The sequence below is a fragment of the Mytilus trossulus genome, chromosome 2, assembly GCF_036588685.1.
Source record: "Mytilus trossulus isolate FHL-02 chromosome 2, PNRI_Mtr1.1.1.hap1, whole genome shotgun sequence".
Classification (NCBI taxonomy): domain Eukaryota; kingdom Metazoa; phylum Mollusca; class Bivalvia; order Mytilida; family Mytilidae; genus Mytilus; species Mytilus trossulus.
Window position 1 is genome coordinate 22,888,018 of NC_086374.1, and position 21,159 is coordinate 22,909,176.

General features: G+C 32.5%; 1 protein-coding gene across 6 annotated transcripts in view; it reads right to left on the reverse strand.

Moving 5' to 3' along the window:
- The window catches only part of LOC134706762 (hemicentin-1-like), a 107,052-nt gene that overhangs the window by 32,915 nt on the left and 52,978 nt on the right, over positions 1–21,159 (reverse strand). For all 6 annotated transcript variants that reach the window (XR_010105656.1, XR_010105657.1, XM_063566024.1 and 3 more), the window contains 19 exons: positions 19,462–19,640; positions 18,581–18,686; positions 16,320–16,604; positions 15,561–15,833; positions 15,131–15,298; positions 13,826–13,954; positions 12,873–13,062; positions 11,280–11,362; positions 9,705–9,895; positions 9,328–9,409; positions 8,754–8,885; positions 7,945–8,076; positions 4,675–4,862; positions 3,834–3,915; positions 2,943–3,114; positions 2,328–2,425; positions 1,566–1,736; positions 542–706; positions 53–196 (listed from right to left, as the gene is read on the reverse strand). Coding sequence is in view for 4 of the 6 variants with exons in the window: in XM_063566024.1 (XP_063422094.1) it covers positions 53–196; positions 542–706; positions 1,566–1,736; positions 2,328–2,425; positions 2,943–3,114; positions 3,834–3,915; positions 4,675–4,862; positions 7,945–8,076; positions 8,754–8,885; positions 9,328–9,409; positions 9,705–9,895; positions 11,280–11,362; positions 12,873–13,062; positions 13,826–13,954; positions 15,131–15,298; positions 15,561–15,833; positions 16,320–16,604; positions 18,581–18,686; positions 19,462–19,640 (2,970 nt within the window). In the remaining 2 variants the exon portion in view is untranslated. The remainder of the gene's footprint in view (positions 1–52; positions 197–541; positions 707–1,565; positions 1,737–2,327; positions 2,426–2,942; positions 3,115–3,833; positions 3,916–4,674; positions 4,863–7,944; positions 8,077–8,753; positions 8,886–9,327; positions 9,410–9,704; positions 9,896–11,279; positions 11,363–12,872; positions 13,063–13,825; positions 13,955–15,130; positions 15,299–15,560; positions 15,834–16,319; positions 16,605–18,580; positions 18,687–19,461; positions 19,641–21,159) is intronic.

Consider the following 21,159-nt stretch of genomic DNA (forward strand, 5'->3'; position numbering starts at 1 on the left):
TTAGATAAGAAAAGAAAAAGTATCAAACTGATTTCATTAAATGTATACATACATATTTGTGGAGGTATATTGTCTATTGTAGCATTGATATAAGTTCCATCAGTTGTAGGTATGGCTGAAGCTGATAGCCTGCCCTCAGTTAGATCTATATTGTTTATATAACCAACCAGATTACCTTCTCCTTTCCGTGGGATTCCTAACAAAAGATGAAACAAATATCTTTTATTCACCAAAATATGTCTATGTCAGACTCTTACTGAAGTTTATACATAATACATAATATATAATAATACATAATCAAGTTTTGGTCAGTTCAAAAATATGTTGGAAGATGATGTCATTTTAAATGTCAAATGGTAAAATTAATTTGCAATTCTAAGTCTAGTTCTTAACTTTAGAAATTAAGATTTCTATGAAGTATTTCTGTTATGAATACAAAACAAATGTATTAAGTGTCAACAGCAAATCTTTAGGGTCAATGAATCGAGGTATCATCTGCAGAAAGTATTTCTTTTGACATTTTACATAATTTTAGACTTACTATAGCATGGTTGAATACTGCACTTTACAACCTGATCTCTATCTCCAACACATGGCAGTCCTCCAAATAATGGAATGTTACAGACACGATGTCTATCCTGAACTCCCTCGTCACATGTAGTGGAACATTCTGACCATAAACCCCACTCACTCCAATCTCCTGGTACTATAAACAACAGAAGTTTATATACAGAATAACACTAAATTGAAATTATGTTGTGCAACTGTAAAATATATATGAGATACATAGCTCAAGAATGTAAGTGACATCAACCAATTTTAAACTTGATCTGTATTGTCTTTAAGTATCATAAAGTTTAGACAAAGAAAAGTTAAATTGTCAAATCAGCAAATGTTTCCATTTTTCCATCTATAAAGGGAGATAACTCAAAGTGAATATGACACTACCCAAATAGGAACTTGATCTGTGTTTGGTGATGACAATATCATTATGTCTACCTTTTATACAATTTGGTTGAGGTAAACTAATATAGGTATGTTCAAATGTACATGGGTAAATTTAATGAGCTCTGTTGCAGAATGGGCATTGAAAAACAAGCTGTGATGATATCAGTTTCTCATTTACTATGCCAGTGAGCAATATTTTTTTACAATTTGATGAGTAAGGACTGTTCTTACATGGACATTATCAAACAAAACACGTCCTAGAATATACTTACATAACATAAATCAGGCTTTGAATTTATCTTGTTTGTATTGTTTTACATTTGTCATTTCTGTGCCATTTATAGCTGACAATGTGGTACATGTATTGGTCATTGTTGAAGGCTGTACAGTGACCTATAGATGTTAACTTCTATGTCATTTTGACTCTGGTGGAGTGTTGTCTCATTGGAAATTATATGCCATCTCCTCATTTTTATTAGGGTCCATAACAAAATCTACAACCATATGACTAGAAAGGATTGCCATGTTTCTCCATTGTTTCTTACCTGGACATTCTGTAACTACACATGTCCTATTATCTAGGGAAGGTCCCTGACAATATCTCCACTGTTTCTTACCTGGACATTCTGTAACTACACATGTCCTATTATCTAGGGAAGGTCCCTGACAATATCTCCCACCATTTGTTGGTGGAGGACTGTTACACTCTCTGGTCCTTAGCTGGTTTCCTGTTCCACAACTTTTACTACAGGAATTCCAATCTGACCAATCAGAATATTGACCATGCACTGCAAAAAATATCAATTTAAATGTTAAAACATGTTGCCTTTAAAAGACATAAATCAAAACACCATTGAAAGAATCAAATTTAAAGTCGAGAAGTTTATACTTTAAATATTAGATGTGGCAAACAAAAGTAGAATTTGTATGTCTTTTGATCTACTATGTCATCAATAGAGTCAGCAGCAGGAACCAGTAGAAATGAAGAATGGTAAATTTCAGATGTATTTCATAGAGAAAAATATAGACAGTGGCTTTATGTCCAACTGAATTCATTTTTTTATATTTAAATATGTAACATGAAAGCTGACATAATGCTAATCTTAACCATCTTACTTGATATTTGGACAACATATATTTCCAAGGCTTGAATTTAGCAATTTTGGTATAAAAAGAGATGCATAACAATGAAAACACTCATTTGGAAAATCCTATGAAGAAATGCTTCCAGATATATCAATCTTATTCATTTTGGGTTCCCAACTTAACTTTTCTAAATTACAGTTGCATACTGTTCCTCTTGTTGATAATGAAATACAATTGTTTATTTTTTGGGATTAAAATGGGTTCAATAAGCTATGAAATGCCTAGTTTCTTACCCATAACTGTCAAAGCTGCCTCTATTAGTGTCCTTCCCAATGAATTACTGGCTTTACATCTATACACTCCTGTATCAGACAACTGAGCTGTAAATATTCTGTAAAATCAAACTTTATAGTTAGAACAGATTTATGAATAGAGATATAACGATAATGTAGCTTACTAAAGTTTTCAGTCTACAATATATAATTTTTCAAAATGTTAGTGCACATAACTTACTATGATGAACAATATTCTGTTATTGGTTTTCAGATTTCTCCATAAAATGAATGTTCTTGTCCATTTTTCTGTATAAAGCAATGAATGGAATGTATATAAATAGATGATTAAGTTTCTATGGTTCTAAGACAAAGGAACACTATTTTTCTTACTTTAATATCTGTTTAGAAGGGGGGGGGGGTTTACATGAAACATCTGGGTTTGAATTATGTAAAGCAGTTTATATTATACATTCAGAGTCCTTTAAAAATGTTTGAAAGAAATTAAATATGTCATCAAAAACATAGATGTGTTCTATAATGAATAGATACCCTCAGAAAATTGATTCGGAATAATTTTAAAAAGATTTGTCTGTCATTAAAATGGACATATTGATTCTGCAATAAATAAATTACCTCAAAGAATTATTGGGAAGAATGGTTATTCTGCCTCCTGGGACAATCTCTGTCCATCCTCTTTGCCAGGTTACACTAGGTTGGGGTTCCCCTTCAGCCACACAGTCCATTGTCATAACATCTCCTTCTAACACAGTTGTATTGGTAGGTTCTATCTTAAACTTTGGTGGTTCTGTTATAGAAATAAAGAATAAATGAGACAAACCAAATAACATGCAGTAGCAAACATAAAAGTCACTGGTACTTTCAGATGAACAGATGCCAAAATTTAATTAAAACAAGAATGTGTCCATAGTACACGGATGCCGCACTCACACTATAATTTTCCATGTTCAGATGACCGTCTAATTGGGGTCAAAACTTTAATTTGAAATTAAAATTAATAAGATCATATCATAGGAAACATGTGTACGGTACTAAGTTTCAAGTGGATGTGACTTTAACTTCATCAAAAACTACCTTGACCAAAAACTTTAACCTGAACTTTGCACTTTCATTTTCTATGTTCAGTGAACCATGAAATTGGGGTAAAAACTATAATTTGGCATTAAAATTAGAAAGACCATATCATGGGGAACATGTGTACTAAGTTTCAAGTGGATTGGACTTCAACTTCATCAAAAACTACCTTGACCAAAAACTTTAACCTGAAGTGGGATGAACGAAAGGACGAACGAACGAATGAACCAACAGATGAAAGGAGGCACAGACCAGAAAACATAATGCCCCTCTACTATTGTAGGTGGGGCATAAAAATAATTTGTTTTTAGGATTTATCCACACAGCTTGTTTTATTATAAAATCTATTCGATCTTAAGTGATGTGCAATTCTATCTGTGTGCTTTAACTTCAGTTTCTATAATTAAAATATAAACTGCTAAATATTCTCACCATGAACTGAGAGTGTTGCCACTCCTTCAGATGACCCAGCCTCATTTGTAGCTACACATTTATAATCACCAGCATCAGAACTCTAAAAGAAATGTGAGTAAAATCCCTTTAATCTGACCTAACCACAAAGTTTAACATGTAAACTATGCAAAATTGTATAAGTCAATGAACAATACTCCAAGGAAAAATAAGATGTGAAAAATCTAATTCACCTGAATGATTATTGTGTGTTAAATACTACTTTCAGCACTATTGTCTATAATGTGGTGGCCAGTTTTTCCTTCTTGAAGAAGCAGGAGTTCCTGTAGAGAACTAATCTTTGGCAAAAAAACTAGCCATGAACTACTCAGACCAGTAAGCCACAGATCTAGAGGACCCCTAATTCAACTGCATACCAAATATTGTTCACTAAATATTAAAGATTCATTTTAAACTGATCTTATCAAAATGTTAAATATGTTAAAGTTAGATGTATGATTACATTAGGTAAATCAACTTTTAATATCTCATTTGTAATGGTCTGAATATCAATTTCACTTAAGTATTCTTGTTTTAAGGTTTAAAAGTCAATAGACCATGACTAAGGGGAGTGGGCCGAATTAGTCTTCATGAAAATGAGATATGCCAATCTCTGCAACTACAAGTGCATACCAAATACCATCGACTTTCTACATAATGGGATCAAAATGTATTGACATCAACATTCTTTGTTGATTATGCTTTGTTGGATATTTTAAAATGGACACATCAGAGAGCAAAAACAGGATACTATATTAGTTAACATATACTAAACTATTCAATTCTAAAAAGATTGTTTTTTAAGTAAGAAAACTATTATTACTGTAGAATCAAAGATGACCAGGGATCCATTTGCTAACTGTTGTATTCTATCCCCAAGTTGTATTGAACGTCCATTCTTTGTCCAATAGATATCTGGTAAAGGGTCACCTCCAACAGAACAGGATAATATAACCGTCTCTGCTACTGTTACAACTCTTTCACTGTCAGGAACAATAACTCTGGGTGGTACTGTAAAAAAAATATATAAATGAGCAGGACAAATTTCTTCCCCTGATATTTTATTTTTATTATAGCAAAGTCAAGCGTTGTTAATAATCTAACACTAAATCTATTCAGAAAAAAATAAAGTAAAAGACACACAATGTCATTATGTAAAGATTCTTTTAACATTTTATTGATATCTATTCAGAGTACATTGTTTTACTGCATCTTCAGATACAATATACATATCACTTTTGAACATAATGAAAAGTCAAGGATTTTTAATAGGTAAACAATAATATAAAACACTAGGATAAAACAAGAATGTGTCCAAAGTACACGAATGGTCCACTTGTACTATCATTTTCTATGTTCAGTGGACAGTGAAATTAAGGGAAAAATCTAATTTAGCAATAAAATTGCAAAGATCATATCATAGGGAACATGTGTTCTAAGTTTCAAGTTTGCATCAAGAACCATCTTGACCATAAACTTTAACCTGATGGGAGACAGAGGGAGGGAATGCAAAATGAATGGACTCGCAGACCAGAAAACATAATGTCCCTCTACTATCTTAGGTGGGGCATAAAAATCAATACAGATCAGGCGCAGATCCAGAGGGGGGTTCCAGGGTTGGAACATCCCTTTTTTGGACGATCAATGCATTTGAACGGGGACATGTAATTGGAATCCCCCTCCCCTTGTCCTGGGTTAGGAACCCCCTCTTTTTAAAATGTCTGGATCTGCCTCTGCAGATGGACCAAGCCAATATATAATTAGGAATTTATTAAAGATTCTAACATGACGTCCTTCAAACGCTTCGAGTACACACCCGTGGTAAATTATGAATATATTGCATTGGCTGTTCCGATCGTACTCCCACTTCATATGTATTTTTATGAATGAAGTACCCGACGTCATAAAATGATGACGGTATAATTTAAGCATTTTACAGGAAAATACACGCTTTTGGTACCGAAACGTACATAAACGATGCTAAAATGTGGTATAAGCCCATTTTGTTATACATAGAAGACATATAAGTACATTATCATGAAAATTCATCCAAATCTATCTAAATAAGTTTGGTGAATAGTTTGAGCATGTCACTTATTCTGTTTGCTCTGTTCTTTTACGCCAATCAAAAAGTGCGTTAATTTATGGGAACGGCAAATAATGGCCTCTACCTAGAGCGCTTTGATCCAAAACAATTGCCTTATTTGTCCTATTAGAATCGAAATAATTCATGGGGGCTTGAAAATATCTAGATTTTACCACGGGTTGTCCCTTTATGCCGATATTTTACCCACCTGCCTATATAAGCTATTGAATCACAAAGTCCTAAAGTGAATGAGAAGAAGAAATACAACAGCAAGATTGCAAACTGATCATTATAGTAAAAAGTAAAAATAATGGTTTCTTTCATATTTGAAGCTTTCAAATGATGAGCAAATTCTAAAGTGGTGTATGCTTATATGGAAAATCAGCATTTTTATTCTTTTTATAGCTCTTCAGAAAATTGATAAGAAACTAGGGTAGCATTACAGATTCATTTAATGGTCAAATTTGTAGTTTATTTTACTTATTCTGACTAGATATACAATATGATTTATTACTTAATGATGAAGGATAGCATTTTTAACTCAGCTCTAGATTAATGATGTATTGCTGCTTAATGTTGATTATAAAACTATATCAAAATTATAGAAAATTTCATCTGCTCTAACTCAAAATATAGACAATTTTATGTTAAGAGGGTCTTGAAATCTTTTGACAGCTTCCAAAGTGCTAATTTTTAGCCTTTTTCAGCTGGACCTTATTACTACTTTTATTAAAAATTCATGACTCAAATTTTTTTACAGTGTCATTTCACCCCCCTTCTTGCTATTTAAGGCATTAAACATGGCGAAATTAATTTGGAAGGGGTATACAAAAAAAGTGGCAAGTAAAACACTGTCCCCAATGGACTATATTTGTAGACAACGAGAATCAAAGGATGATAACTGTGTACTCAAATCAAACCTTTATACCCAAGTCGTATCCATTCCAGCTGGATTCCTGACAATACATGTGTACAAACCTTTCATAACTACTAATACTGAAGCTGTATCCATTCCAGCTGGATTCCTGACAATACATGTGTACAAACCTTTCATTACTACTGATACTGAAGCTGTGTCCATTCCAGCAGGATTTCTGACAATACAAGTGTACAAACCTTTCATAACTACTAATACTGAAGCTGTATCCATTCCAGTTGGATTCCTGACAATACATGTGTACAAACCATTCATGACTACTGATACTGAAGCTGTGTCCATTCCAGCTGGATTCCTGACAATACATGTGTACAAACCTTTCATGACTACTTATACTGAAGCTGTGTCCATTCCAGCTGGATTCCTGACAATACATGTGTACAAACCTTTCATGACTATTGATACTGAAGCTGTGTCCATTCCAGCTGGATTCCTGACAATACATGTGTACAAACCTTTCATTACTACTGATACTGAAGCTGTATCCATTCCAGCTAGATTCCTGACAATACATGTGTACAAACCTTTCATGACTACTGATACTGAAGCTGTATCCATTCCAGCTGGATTCTTAGCAATACATGTGTACAAACCTTTCATGACTATTGATACTGAAGCTGTATCCATTCCAGCTGGATCCTTGACAATACATGTGTACAAACCTTTCATGACTATTGATACTGAAGCTGTATCCATTCCAGCTGGATCCTTGACAATACATGTGTACAAACCTTTCATGACTACTGATACTGAAGCTGTATCCATTCCAGCTGGATTCTTAGCAATACATGTGTACAAACCTTGCATGACTATTGATACTGAAGCTGTATCCATTCCAGCTGGATCCTTGACAATACATGTGTACAAACCTTTCATGACTACTGACACTGAAGCTGTATTCATTCCAGCTGGATTCCTGACAATACATGTGTATAAACCTTTCATGACTTGTGATACTGAATCCATTCCAGCTGGATTCCTGACAATACATGTGTACAAACCTTTCATGACTACTGACACTGATACTGAATCCATTCCAGCTGGATTCCTGACAATACATGTGTACAAACCTTTCATGACTACTGACACTGAAGCTGTATCCATTCCAGCTGGATTCTTAGCAATACATGTGTACATTCCTGCATCACGTTCAATAGCATTCCTGATAATAAGTCTACTCCTTCCATGATAACTGGCTCTATCTACAAATAGAATTGTAAGATTTAAATATTCAACATAATTGGATTGAAGATGTATATAGGAGCTTGCACAATTATGTTTAGTAAGTGTTTCAGCAGATACAGGATCTTTGTTAGAATCTAAAGGTTTTCAAAAATAATTTGTCAAAATAAAGTAGACAACAAATGATGAGAAAAGCTCACCTGGCCCTTTTGGGCGAGGTGAGCTAAAAAGTATGGGTCACATAGGTTAATTACAAGCTGCTAAGTTGTGCAAATTAATTTGTACATGTTGAGCATGGAAAAATAATTTCGTCTGATAGAAAGAAATTGAAGTATAGAATTTTGAGATTGATTGCTTGCTGCTTTTTTACTATGCCAGATGGTAGAAGATACATAATCTACAATAAGACATTGTGTGATGCTTTTTATGTTAAACAAAACAAGACAATTATCCATTTTATGATGCTGCAGTCAAGGATATTGTTGATAAATTCTGTGGTGTTTATTTTTCATTTCACAATAACCTTCTCACTTCATGCAACAATTATGGTGCAAAATGCTTTGAATAGCGATGCAATTTTCTGTGTCTACTTGTTTCAAGTGATAGTGCACAAACTTACATACAAGTGTAAATACCTCTATCTACAAGTCTGTAGTCTAATCAAAATATTTTATATATTTACAAAAACGAAACTTACTTTGGACTGGTTCCCCATTCCTTGTCCATGTTATAGTAGGTACTGGGATTCCAGTAGCACCACATTTCAAGATAAATCTTCCATTCAAAATTACTTCCTTGTTTAGAGGTGACTGTCGGATTGATGGAGGAACTATAAGCAATGAGAAAACAGGTGGATTAATTTAAAATACAGTGGTTGAAACTGCAAAAAAAGGTTATACAAGGTTTCTATGTAGTAGAAAAAGGTCCCTGCCACTATGTAACAGTACACTCAAAGGCTTAAGAGATTGATTGATTGATTGTTGGTTGCAAAGACTCAAGAGAAGAATAGGGACAACAAAAAGCTTTCAAAAAGTGATTTAAACATCTAGTTTTATTAAATGCCTTAAATTCTGCTCAATCTTAGAATTGTCTTACAGAAATAATAAAAAGCAACCGTCTCTTTTATTGTCGATAAAATTTCAAAGAAGTTTCAATCCTTTAATTCTCAACAATAAAATATGTTAAAATTTAATTAAAATTCTCAATTTTTAAATTACTAGATGATAATTCACCTTGTACTCTGAAGTAATTGGTCATATATAATAATTTACCTTGTACTCTAAGCGTTCTGTCGTACAAATCACGTCCTGCAACATTTCTGGCCATACATGTGTAACTTCCTGTATCACCTGCCTTTAATAAAACTAGATATTTAAAAAAAATTGAAAACAAAAGTGTACATTAGCTGCTATACTGATTTAATTTAATGTTGAAAATATTTCTTTTAACTGCAATATAAATACTTGTCCACTACTAATTACAAGTGTCTCATTGTGATCCACTGTGTATCTCTTTTGCATGGAATAAAAATTATCTGTTCACTTGATTACAAGTGTCTCATTGGGATCTACTATGTATTTTGTATTTTCTTTGATATATAAATACCAGTTTATCATACCATTTTCACATATTGTTGGGATATAATTACCTGTAGATCTTTAATTACAAGTGTCCCATTGATATCAACAGTGTATTTTGTATTGTCTAAGATAATCTGTCTAGAATCCTTCAACCATGTTATCACTGGTGGTGGTATACCGCTAGTGTCACATGGTATGTTGTATGACTCTCCAACTGTAGATGTTAGAAGGCTGCTATCTCTGTTGATAGTAGGAGGTACTGAAACCAAATTTTTAAAGATCTTAACAGACTCCAAAAGATTGATAAATCAAAGTAAAACAGTATTAAGACAATGTTACAAAATGTCCGAAAGATAACCCAAATAAGATGTGGTAAAATGATTGCCAGTAAGATGTATTTAGCATTCAATTCACTTATGACAAGTTATGCACTGGCTGAGGGAAAATTAGCTATAACTATTTATGAAGTGAAGTGTGTTATCCATAATGATAATCTATTATAAAGTAAAATGTATAATCTAATCGATTGAAAAAGGAAAAAAGATAGCCTCTCCTTAATCAGTGAGAGGTAAAATGATGTATAAATTAATGTTACAGTAAAACCTGTATAAACCGGCCGGCTACGGGACTATGAAAAAAGGGCCGGTTTAGACAGTGAGCCGGTTTATTCAGGTTTCCGTTTTGACCGGAAGTTCATGACTTGAGACGTCCGACATTTTGCATGTAAAAGTTTTCTCTGATCATAAATTATATCTGATAAATTAAAATACTTTCACTTCGTTTTCATTGTTTGCATTTGCATCATAATGCTCGCGTTGTTTGGATTGTGAGACGAGAGTTTCGTTTTCTTCCCATGATCAATAATTTGAAATGTTGGAATGGTCGATTAAAAAGCCAGATATTATCAAACGTAATTTCATCACTTTCGAAACGTTGTTGTACAGTGTACAATATCCATTGATTGTTGTCATCCGGGTATTTTTCATTATCAAGGTCATTTGTTTAGGGGTTCACAACAGGGAACCCATGATTTCGAAATCACGATGTGAATTTCTTACTCCGCGATTTTAATTGGTTTATCCAAGTTAAAACGTAAGTTCAATCCGAATTATATTCAGTGTGTTTTTTCGTTTACTTGTTTATAATGTTTTAATAAATAATACAGCTCACTACTACAACGAATGTAGGTTCACAGTTTGACACTTGACTAATTGATAATCAATTATGTTTTAATTGCATATCGATCATTGAAATTTATTAGACAAACCGGTTTTGACAGGTAATAATTAATGTAATTAAGAGTATTGGGACTTCATAATTAGACCGGAATTCGGAATACACAAGGTCCGGTTTACAAAGGGTATTTTAACAAAGACTGTATGGAAAAATATGGGACATTTATTTTCGGCCGGAATGAACAGGAATCCGGTTTATTCAGGGTCCGGTTTAATCAGGTTTGACTGTATATGTAAAAGCCAATGTTTATTTGATCCATCTTGTATTGAATCTATTAAGGCTAATCCTAAAGTTTATCTAAGCCCTTTGTTTAAATAAATTAGATTTAAACAATAATAAATCTGAATTGAAAATACTGTTTTGTGGATGGACAATTGTAATATGAGCAAGTAAATTTACAATAGTACCTTGAACTACCAATTCCATCTGTAAACTGTCTTCTCCGGCTTTGTTCACAGCTTTACAGGTGTAAGTTCCTGCATCTTCCGGTCTAAAAACAAAATTAACATATTTTAATTTCAACCCTTTTATTTAATTTGATGAATTCCTGTCTTTTAAAAATCTGAATATATATGCCTTTGGCACAAGATAATAAAGGGCTGCATCAAATACCCCCCCCCCCCCTAATAAATAAAAATGCACAAAAAAATTGGCACTATTAAGGCTACCTCAAATTTAACTACGTTTGTTGTCTTAATTTTTCATCCATACATCCCATACTTTCTGAGTACCAAGTACCTTTTATATTTATAAAGGCATATACATTATATAAAAGTTAAAGATGAGATAAAATAGACTAAGTTATTCTAAATATTACAGAATCACATCATTTTATGCTGATAACAAAGATAGCCTATGTCAATAGATATAAACAATTTATCAAAGTTGCATAACATTTTGTGAAAGTGTTAGTTATTGTCCCAAAATTGGAAAATCCCCCCTTTTTTAAGCATAAAAATTCATAAGACGGAAATGTAAAATCTGAAATTTATAAAAATTAAAAGGGAGCTTACATCAATAGATATAAACAATTCACCAAAGTTTCATGGACATTGGTGAAAGCCTTTTTGAGTTATTGTCCGAAGTGTTAAAAATCCCCCTTTTTTTATGAATAAAGCCCCATAAATCCAAAAATTAAAATCTGAAATTTATAAAAATTGAAAGGGAGCTTACATCAATAGATATAAACAATTCACCAAAGTTTCATGGACATTGGTAAGCCTTTTTGAGTTGTGGTCCGAAGTGGTGAAAACCCCCCTTTTGTATGAATAAAGCACCATAAATCCAAAACTTAAAATCTGAAATTAAAAAAAAAATGAAACGGATTTTACGTCAATAGATATAAACAATTCACTAAAGTTTCATGGAAATTGGTGAAAGTGTTTTTGAGTTATTGTCCGAAGTGCGGACAGACAGACGGACAACGGTATACCATAATTCGCCCCATCTTAAAGACTTTATATCATAAAATAATGATATTGAAGTTGTAATTCTGATCTTGGATCTTATAAAATCTCGTTATTGTTATTGCTAGGAGTCCTGCTGATCTTGCCATTCTACAAGGAAAGTCATTGATCTGACCACTCTATAACAGTAGACGTCAGCGGTATAAATGTCCTTAATTGGAACACAATAAATCTAGTCATCATAATCTGAGAAGCAATGGTAGACAGCAATCAAAATGTATAGATTAGTCGGAGGCAAATAATATGCATATTCAGGCCAATGTGATATGAATATGAACCATGCTTTGTACAAGACCAATAAGCTTGACTGGATATTGAATGTTTTATTAGTTCACAGTAACAGTTTGCAATCATTGTGCTGACCAGTTTTTGAACTAACTCCTAAATGCCAACTGCTTATAAGCAGTGAAGCTACAAGTACAAATTTTAGTCTTTGGTTTGTCTGGTCTGATGATCAAAGCCACAACCTGTCCCACTGGAATCAACCACTCTACCATGAGACGACAGAGGTTAATGCCATGTTAATGACCTTACCTAGAATATGGTATAGCTAGTTGACCTGATCTCAGCACTCTATAATGGTAATCAGCATTAGATATTTCAATACCATCTTTCTCCCATGTTATCTTTGGTTCTGGAGTACCAATATTATTACACAGTAAAACAATATCTCGACCTTGTGCTACTGTGAATACTGTCCTACTGGATGATATCTTTGGAGGCACTAAAAGATAATCAGGATGAAATAATATGCACAGATACAAACTTATAGTGGATACATGTGATAATTATACATCATCTATGGTTCTTAAAAGACGAGAAAGATCTTTGAGGTAGACCATTGGTAATCTGTTTATGGCTATATTCCTAGAAATGTCAATGACATAGGCTTAAAGATTATATATCTCTTTTAACTCTACTAAGAAAATCCACTATCACTGATGTAGATATTGAAAATTTGCAATAGAAAGATCAAGGCAAATAGTAATCAGTTACTAAGCATGCATTAAACTTCTTTTAAATTAAACTAGTGGAAAATTCAACAAATTACTCAACGAGATCTTTTTTATCTTTTTTAAAAACAATATTTGTATTTCAATAAATTAACAGTACTTAAATTTGCAATACCAATTACCACATAACTAGTTGATAGATATATAAGTTAAGACTTGATCAACTGTGAACATCTTGTAACATGTAAAATTATTGCCATACTGTTGAATGAAAAGAACTTTTTTATTGATTAAAAGATTTCATACAAGGTTGGCACTGGTGTTCTTATCCTGTTAACTTTAACAAACACCTAATGAGTTTTAAACTTAAAAAATTATGTCACTTGATAATTTTGGATTTTGCTATGATAAAAGGTGAATTTACAGGGCACAATATTATTAAGTTTTCCTTTGTATATTTTTTTTCTGCAATTATGTCTTCTTCATACATCTTTCCCTTATCCACCCACATTGAACCTTTGTATATGTACCTACCTGATACTTGTAACCTGACTTGACCAATAGCTGTGCCAGCATTGTTACGTGCTATACATATGTATATTCCTGAGTCACTGACATCAGTCTTCAACATTCTCAGGGTGGAATTATCTATTATCTGGTAATCTAAAATCATATCCATGTATAAGTTTAACGTGTAGAAAAGCCTTGTCATTTTAACATCAAGATGGCTATTTTACATTGCTACAGTCAAACTACTATGTTATACCATGCTGATTATTCTGAAACCTGAAATTTTTTTATCACAAAAGTGACATCACAAGAAACATATTTTTTTTTAAATATTTGAGCAGAAAGAAAGTGTAGTGTATCCATTTAATATACTTTTAATCATATTCTTATATTCTGACAGTTAAAATTCTGTGATTCTGGAAAGATAAAGATATATAAGAAATAATTTTGTTTAAAATCAAATGGTGTCTTGTGTTTACCATCTCCAACAATAGTGTAAATTATTCAGTAAACTGATCCAAGAAAACTCAAGTACAACATGTGAAAAAAATAACTTAAATCTGACTATTTTTAAGACACCCTGGGAAGACACACCAGGGTTTTTTTTCAAATTAAAAGGAAATTTCATTTTATCAATACCAAAAAATGTGAAGTTTTGATGAAATCCAATCCTGCATGGCTGGAATAAGAGTACAACTTGTGATACATTGCCTATAATTAAATGCAAAAAAAATGGTAAAACTTGTCATTTAAGGCAGTGATATTGTTGGCTTTTTTCAAAACTACCTCTACCCTTTTTTTATTAGGAAAATATGCATCATTTTCTTCAAATTGGGAAATTTAAAATAAGCCATGAATTTGATTGAAACTTCAATTTACAGACCCATTTTCAAGAGTCAAACCCTGCTTTAAAATAAGACCCCACTTTGTCAGTGATGATACATAAATAGACACTCAAATGTGTACATATAGTCATTTTAGGCAAGAAAATTGTTTAAATGAGTGTTTTTCAGTCTTTATTCATGCACAATTCCTGCTGAAACTGCACTGTTTGGGAAAAAAGTTGTCCCTTTGGGAATAATTTTAAACCATTTTTTTTTCAAATTGGGATTCTTCTCCAGAGGAAAAAGCCTTTATTCTCCACTAATTCAAGGCAAACAATATCACTGTAAGGAAATAACTCATGTAAAATGTTGTCTGATAATTTAAGCATAACAGGACAGAAGGGAGATCTCAAGGTGACAGGGTCATCAAAATCATCCATGTGTTATGTGTTTATAGTCCTAATTTGTTAAATTATCCAGACCATACAGCAAGAGATATGCATACTAGGATTAGATGACTGGATAGTCTCTGGATACTCTGCAAGTATGGAAGCTCCTTTCTGCCACATTATTCTTGGTGGGGGGTAAGCTTCTACATCACAAGGTAGTTCTACACTTTGTCCAACCACAACAGATAATTCAATAGGATCCTGATTTCTCATCTTTGGCGTTACTGAAGATAAACAAAATCAATAGATTATTCATTTAACGTTAATATATTCATACGAATCAATGACTAATCTATATCTAATATAAAATTATTTGAAATTGGTAAAAATTGGAGGACTATCAACCATTACTTTTATTCTATTTCCATTTCTTTGTTAGCCAAATATTGCAATTTGGAATTTGTAGCTATACGTTGACATAAAAAAAACTTCAATAAATTAATGAAGAACTTTTAAAATTGTTATTAATTAGCCTTAATAGCTTACCCTGTACAGCCAGACTGACATGTCTCGTAGCATTCCCAGCTGGGTTAGAAGCATGACAGGTATAATCTCCAGCATCCTCTAATTGGACTGATACAAATTCTATAGTTCCTTGCTCCTGCATGGTATGACGTAATCCAGTAGTGGGGAATGGTTGACCATTCTTTTCCCATGTAATAACTGGTTTGGGTAGGCCATCTGATTCACAAGGCAACCTTACTCTTGTGTCAACAACACTGGCAACATGTCTTTGTCCTTCTCTAATGGTAGGTGGCACTGAAAAAGCATATACATATCTGATACATCATTTTATAAATTACAGCAAGGTGCATTGAAATCACTGAAATGTTGACCGATCTAGTCTACATTAAATTTGGAAAAAATGCACAGGATGGATATGCCTCTTATTCCTTTAAATTAAGAATATTCGCTTGTCATGTTTTGGAACTATTGTCTGATTTTTGAAATCCTCTGGTTTTGGCCATTTGAATGACTTGGAAAGTTTTGCCCACTAACCCCCAATTTTCTTTTTATCTATCTTTTACGTATATAATTAAAAGCCATCTGTAAAAGTCTTATAAAATCTTTGTTAATTTTTAATAGTTTTTGAAACTTTAAACTTGTCAATGATAAAGCTATGAAAAGTCAAGAGAACATTTTCCAGCCACAATTTTAATGGCTAATATCTCGAAAATTAGCACACAGACATACATCATTACTTATGTTCCCTGCAACATTACTGACAATATATCTGCAACAAACCTTGAACTTCAACCTGGTAATCCAGACTTGTGTTTCCTGCTTCATTACTGATGATACAACTATAGAATCCTGCATCATACAACTGGGTATTAATAAACAAAAGTTGTCTCCCATTATTCAAGATCCTGTGAGATGGAGAACCATATTCTGGTATGACATCCCCACGATATTTCCATGTTATTTTTGGAGGTGGAACACCACTGGCAGGACAATCCAGGACATGTTGATGATTTATTGTTACTTCCTGCTTCTGTATAGAATCAGAACCATTCACTTTTGGTGGAACTGTAATATCAAACATATTCCATGTATTTGTATTATCCGTCACACAACATACTTCCTATTTTTAGGTTCATGCATCAGGAATATATATATTGTAAGTTGAGAAATCCTCATCAAAATAAAAGAAGTGTCTGAGGACACAAATCTAACCGCTCAAGCTATGCAATGTTCCAAGTTAAAAGGGGCATAACTATAGAACATATAGAACAGTAAATGTTGCACTGCCCAAATTTGAACTCTGCCTACATAGTAGTTCTTAGCATGGTGTATAAATTTTAAAAATTAGAATGAATCAAACTTAAAAGTAAGAGCCCCCATTGCCTAGAGTGGGGTGCTCATTTTCGCCACATCTTTCCATGTTTTCTACAGTTTATGTTCAGGTCTATGTGTTTTTGAAGTAAACTGATAATTCTTTATGAAGATAACTTCAAATGCAAAACATTCCCAAGCTTGAAAACGTGTTTGTTTGAAAATAATCATCTGTAAAGTTAGATTAAAGGGTGTTTGAAATTTCCTAAAGTTTTGTCAATGGGGGACACATATTCACCGTTTTTACACATCTATTTAAAACCAAATAACTGCAGCTTTATATAATATTTATAAAATAAATTTCATTATAGATGAACAGCAGACATTTCAAAGGTGTAAAAAACAGAAGTTTAGGCCAATCCGTCAAAAATTACTAAAGAAAAAATCTTTGAAAATCCTGTTTTTCATTCAGGAAATTGACCGAAAATCTTTGTCCGTTTTTCGGATCTTTTGCAATAAGTGCCTTAATTTAGTTTAGGTTTAAAAAATAATCATATTTGTTATAAAATTATAATTTATCAACATATTTCTTCAATTTCAGCCATCCTTTGAAGTGTTTACACCTCAAAATCATAAAACGGCAAAATTGTGTCCCCGGCGAATATGGGCCCCCCACTCTACAGCAGTAGCATAAAAAGTTAGATAAAACTTTCTCAGGAAATTTATTTATTATTCTTGTTTTTAGTGTGTTACTCATCTGGAATAGTTAGAAAACAAGCAGAGTTATTTGCTTTACATGTTGTTTTGAGGTTAATACTCTATAAGAACTGCTCAATAAAAGTGCGTACAAAGTGTTGTCTCAAAATGGAATCAGCCTTTTTCCCATAAAATTTATGCTCTACATGTATTGAGTTTATTACTAAATAAGAAAATTTCAATCACAGTATGACTTTATAAAATCAACTAAGTTATTTGCTTTACTCGAGTCTTGTGGTGAGTTCAATACTCACCAAGAATGCTAAGTTCAAAGTATTTCTCTGATAAACCAGCTGAGTTAGCTGCTCTATTTGAGTCTAATTTTGAGTTCAATACTCATAAAGACAGCAAGATAAAATTATTTCTTGGATATACCAGCAGAGTAGTTGCTCTACTTGATTTTAATGCTGAGTACAACACTCAAAAAGGACAGTTATATCAAAATATTTCTCTGAAATACCAGTTATTTGACTCTATTCGATTTTAATGCTGAGTTCAATACTTACTGAGAACAGTTAGATCAAAGTATTTCTCTGAGTTCAGTACTCACCAAGAACAGTAAGATCAAAGTATTTTTCTGAGTTCAGTACTCACCAAGAACAGATAGATCGAAGTATTTTTCTGAGTTCAGTACTCACCAAGAACAGATAGATCGAAGTATTTTTCTGAGTTCAGTACTCACCAAGAACAGATAGATCAAAGTATTTCACTGAGTTCTATACTCTTAGATCAGTACTCACCAAGAACAGATAGATCGAAGTATTTTTCTGAGTTCAGTACTCACCAAGAACAGATAGATCGAAGTATTTTTCTGAGTTCAGTACTCACCAAGAACAGTAAGATCAAAGTATTTTTCTGAGTTCAGTACTCACCAAGAACAGATAGATCGAAGTATTTTTCTGAGTTCAGTACTCACCAAGAACAGATAGATCAAAGTATTTCACTGAGTTCTATACTCTGAGATCAATACTCACCAAGAACAGTTAGATCAAAGTATTTTTCTGCTATACCAGCTGAGTTATTTGCTCTACATGTATATCTTCCTTTGTCATCAACTTGACTACCAATAAACTGAAGAACCTGTTAAAACAAAACATCCAAGTAAACTTTTAAATATAATTTAACACTAATGTATTACTGCAATCACAATATCAGAACATTTTTTTTTTCAAATATTAAAGTTTCCCTGCAGGTGCAGTCATCCCATTACTTGACAATGGAAAACCCAAAATAAATACCATAAATTCATGCACATGTGTATGACTTTCTCATAGCTTAAGAGTTTCAAGGAGTTTTTTTCATTACTGCATTATTCATGGGGTACTATTTTTTTAAGGATTGTGTGGGATAAAGGTCAACGAAGGTATCTTATGTGTTTCCTAAAATACAAATTTCCTGGGTAAGGCTATTCATGGAATTTCAGTGTTACAGAGAACACAAATGTCCTTAATAAGCTTGTATGGTTTGTACTGAATTGCATAATGTTTATCAATCTTCTGGCTTTTAAGAGAAGTATTCACTCTCATAATATATGTAAATTCAATATTGGATGTCATTTTTCTAAATAAAAAAAAATGTTTATATATTCTTTTTTCTTTTGCTTCTTTATCGTAAAGTGACTGTTATGTTTCAGCTGGTTTCCCCTAATCAATTGACACTTTTACCCTACAAACCATTCATGCACATTTGCCAAAATAATCTGTCAGGTAAATCGTGACTTCAAAATTAAAACCTGTAAATTTTCTGCAATCTTTTGTTGGCCTTAATTTTCAAATTTTTACATCCACCAACATATTATAAAAGAATGATTTTACCCCAAAATAAACATTGATGGAAAAGAAACTGACAGAAATACCTGCCCTTCTGTCATTATCCTGATGTGTGGGCTTTCAGACAGATCTAGTGGTTTATAATCCTTCAGCCATGTGACATCTGGTCTTGGTATACCATTGACAAGACATTGTAAGTTTACAGGATTCCTGACAATGACTGATGACTTTGTTACTGTTCTCTGTCCATCCATTACTGGGGGTACTGTTCGATAATAAAGTATCTATTTAATAAGGGGGCTTAACCATTAGATATCTAATTATGAGCACAGGTAGTGTTCAGTTTTTTTTCTATTATGGTGACTTGAGAAACGCCGGTATCACTCAGATTACATTTCTACCTTGACAGGTAAGTTTGTATTTAGCCTATAAAATACTTATTTAGCCTTGAGAATTGAAAGGTCAGTTTATCCCATTCATACAATAGAAGTTTACCTATGAGGGTCAGATTGGGGTTTACAGAATAGAGAATACATGTAATAGCAACAAAAAAATAGAGAAACGAGAAAATGAAAAATAAAATATAGAGAATTCTGCGTTGCAAAAGTATGGGGAATAAATGCGCAAAATAACTTGAAAAGGTAACTTTAGTAACTGTAATGCAATGCTGTTTATAATATAATGATCAATGTACATAATTGATAAATAATCTTGTAACAGAAAGACTATATAGTAAAATCATTTTCATGAACATTTTACAGAATGAGAGTTATTTTTAAGGCTATTAAACATATTAAAATGAAAATGCCATAAAAATTTAAAGAATACAGATATTAAAAAAAAACCTTACAGGTCCTCATGTCATTTACATTGTCAATATATAGGACACATCTAGTCAAACTGGTTTTAAACTAAACATCTAGTAAAACTGGTTTGATATAACTGATAGTTTCTTGCCCTAGTTGTATATTTCACAGTGACCTTATGTGTTTGTGCTAAGAGTACATTGTAATGTCATATTTATTGATTTTCTGTTGGGACATGACCTACATTGTCAACATGAAAAACAGTGGCTTGAGATTTCAACTGATATTAGTATAATAAACAATGATAAATTAATATTTGGAATTTTATATCCTGGTTGATGATGTTTTTTGGGACCAAGATGTTTTCTTCATTCTAGTTTATCTTATGATTTTTTAACCTTCAACATTGTTCAATGCACATTTAAAGATAGAAAAAATTATCAGGTCTCATTTAAAATATTTTGCAACTGAATAATAATATGTCAGATTTGGTGTAAACTAAAAACAAGACAGTGCAATAGATAACCTGCAAGCATAGTCTATTTCTATAACAGTCAAGCAGATACTTTTTTTTATATCTAAAAAAAACTACCATGTAAAGAAATATGCAATTTAAAGGCCTTAAAAAAAACCTAAAATGCAACATTAACAGATTTTTAACAATTAAATCAAGATGCACAGTTTTAAGTATTGGTCAGAATATAGGGTTCTTTTGTACTTTAACAATATCACAATAACAATAAAGTGACCTTAATTTTGGACAAGGTAAATGGCATGAAGCCAAATTTATCAACTTCAGATCTATTGTATGAATGGGAAACTGACCTTTCAATTCTCAAGGCTAAATAAGTATTTCATAGGCTAAATACAAACTTACCAGTCAAGGTAGAATTGTAATCTGAGTGATACCGGAGTTTTTCAAGTCACCATAAATAGGTAGAAGAAGAATATTTCAGAGGTGGTTGCTGCACATCATAT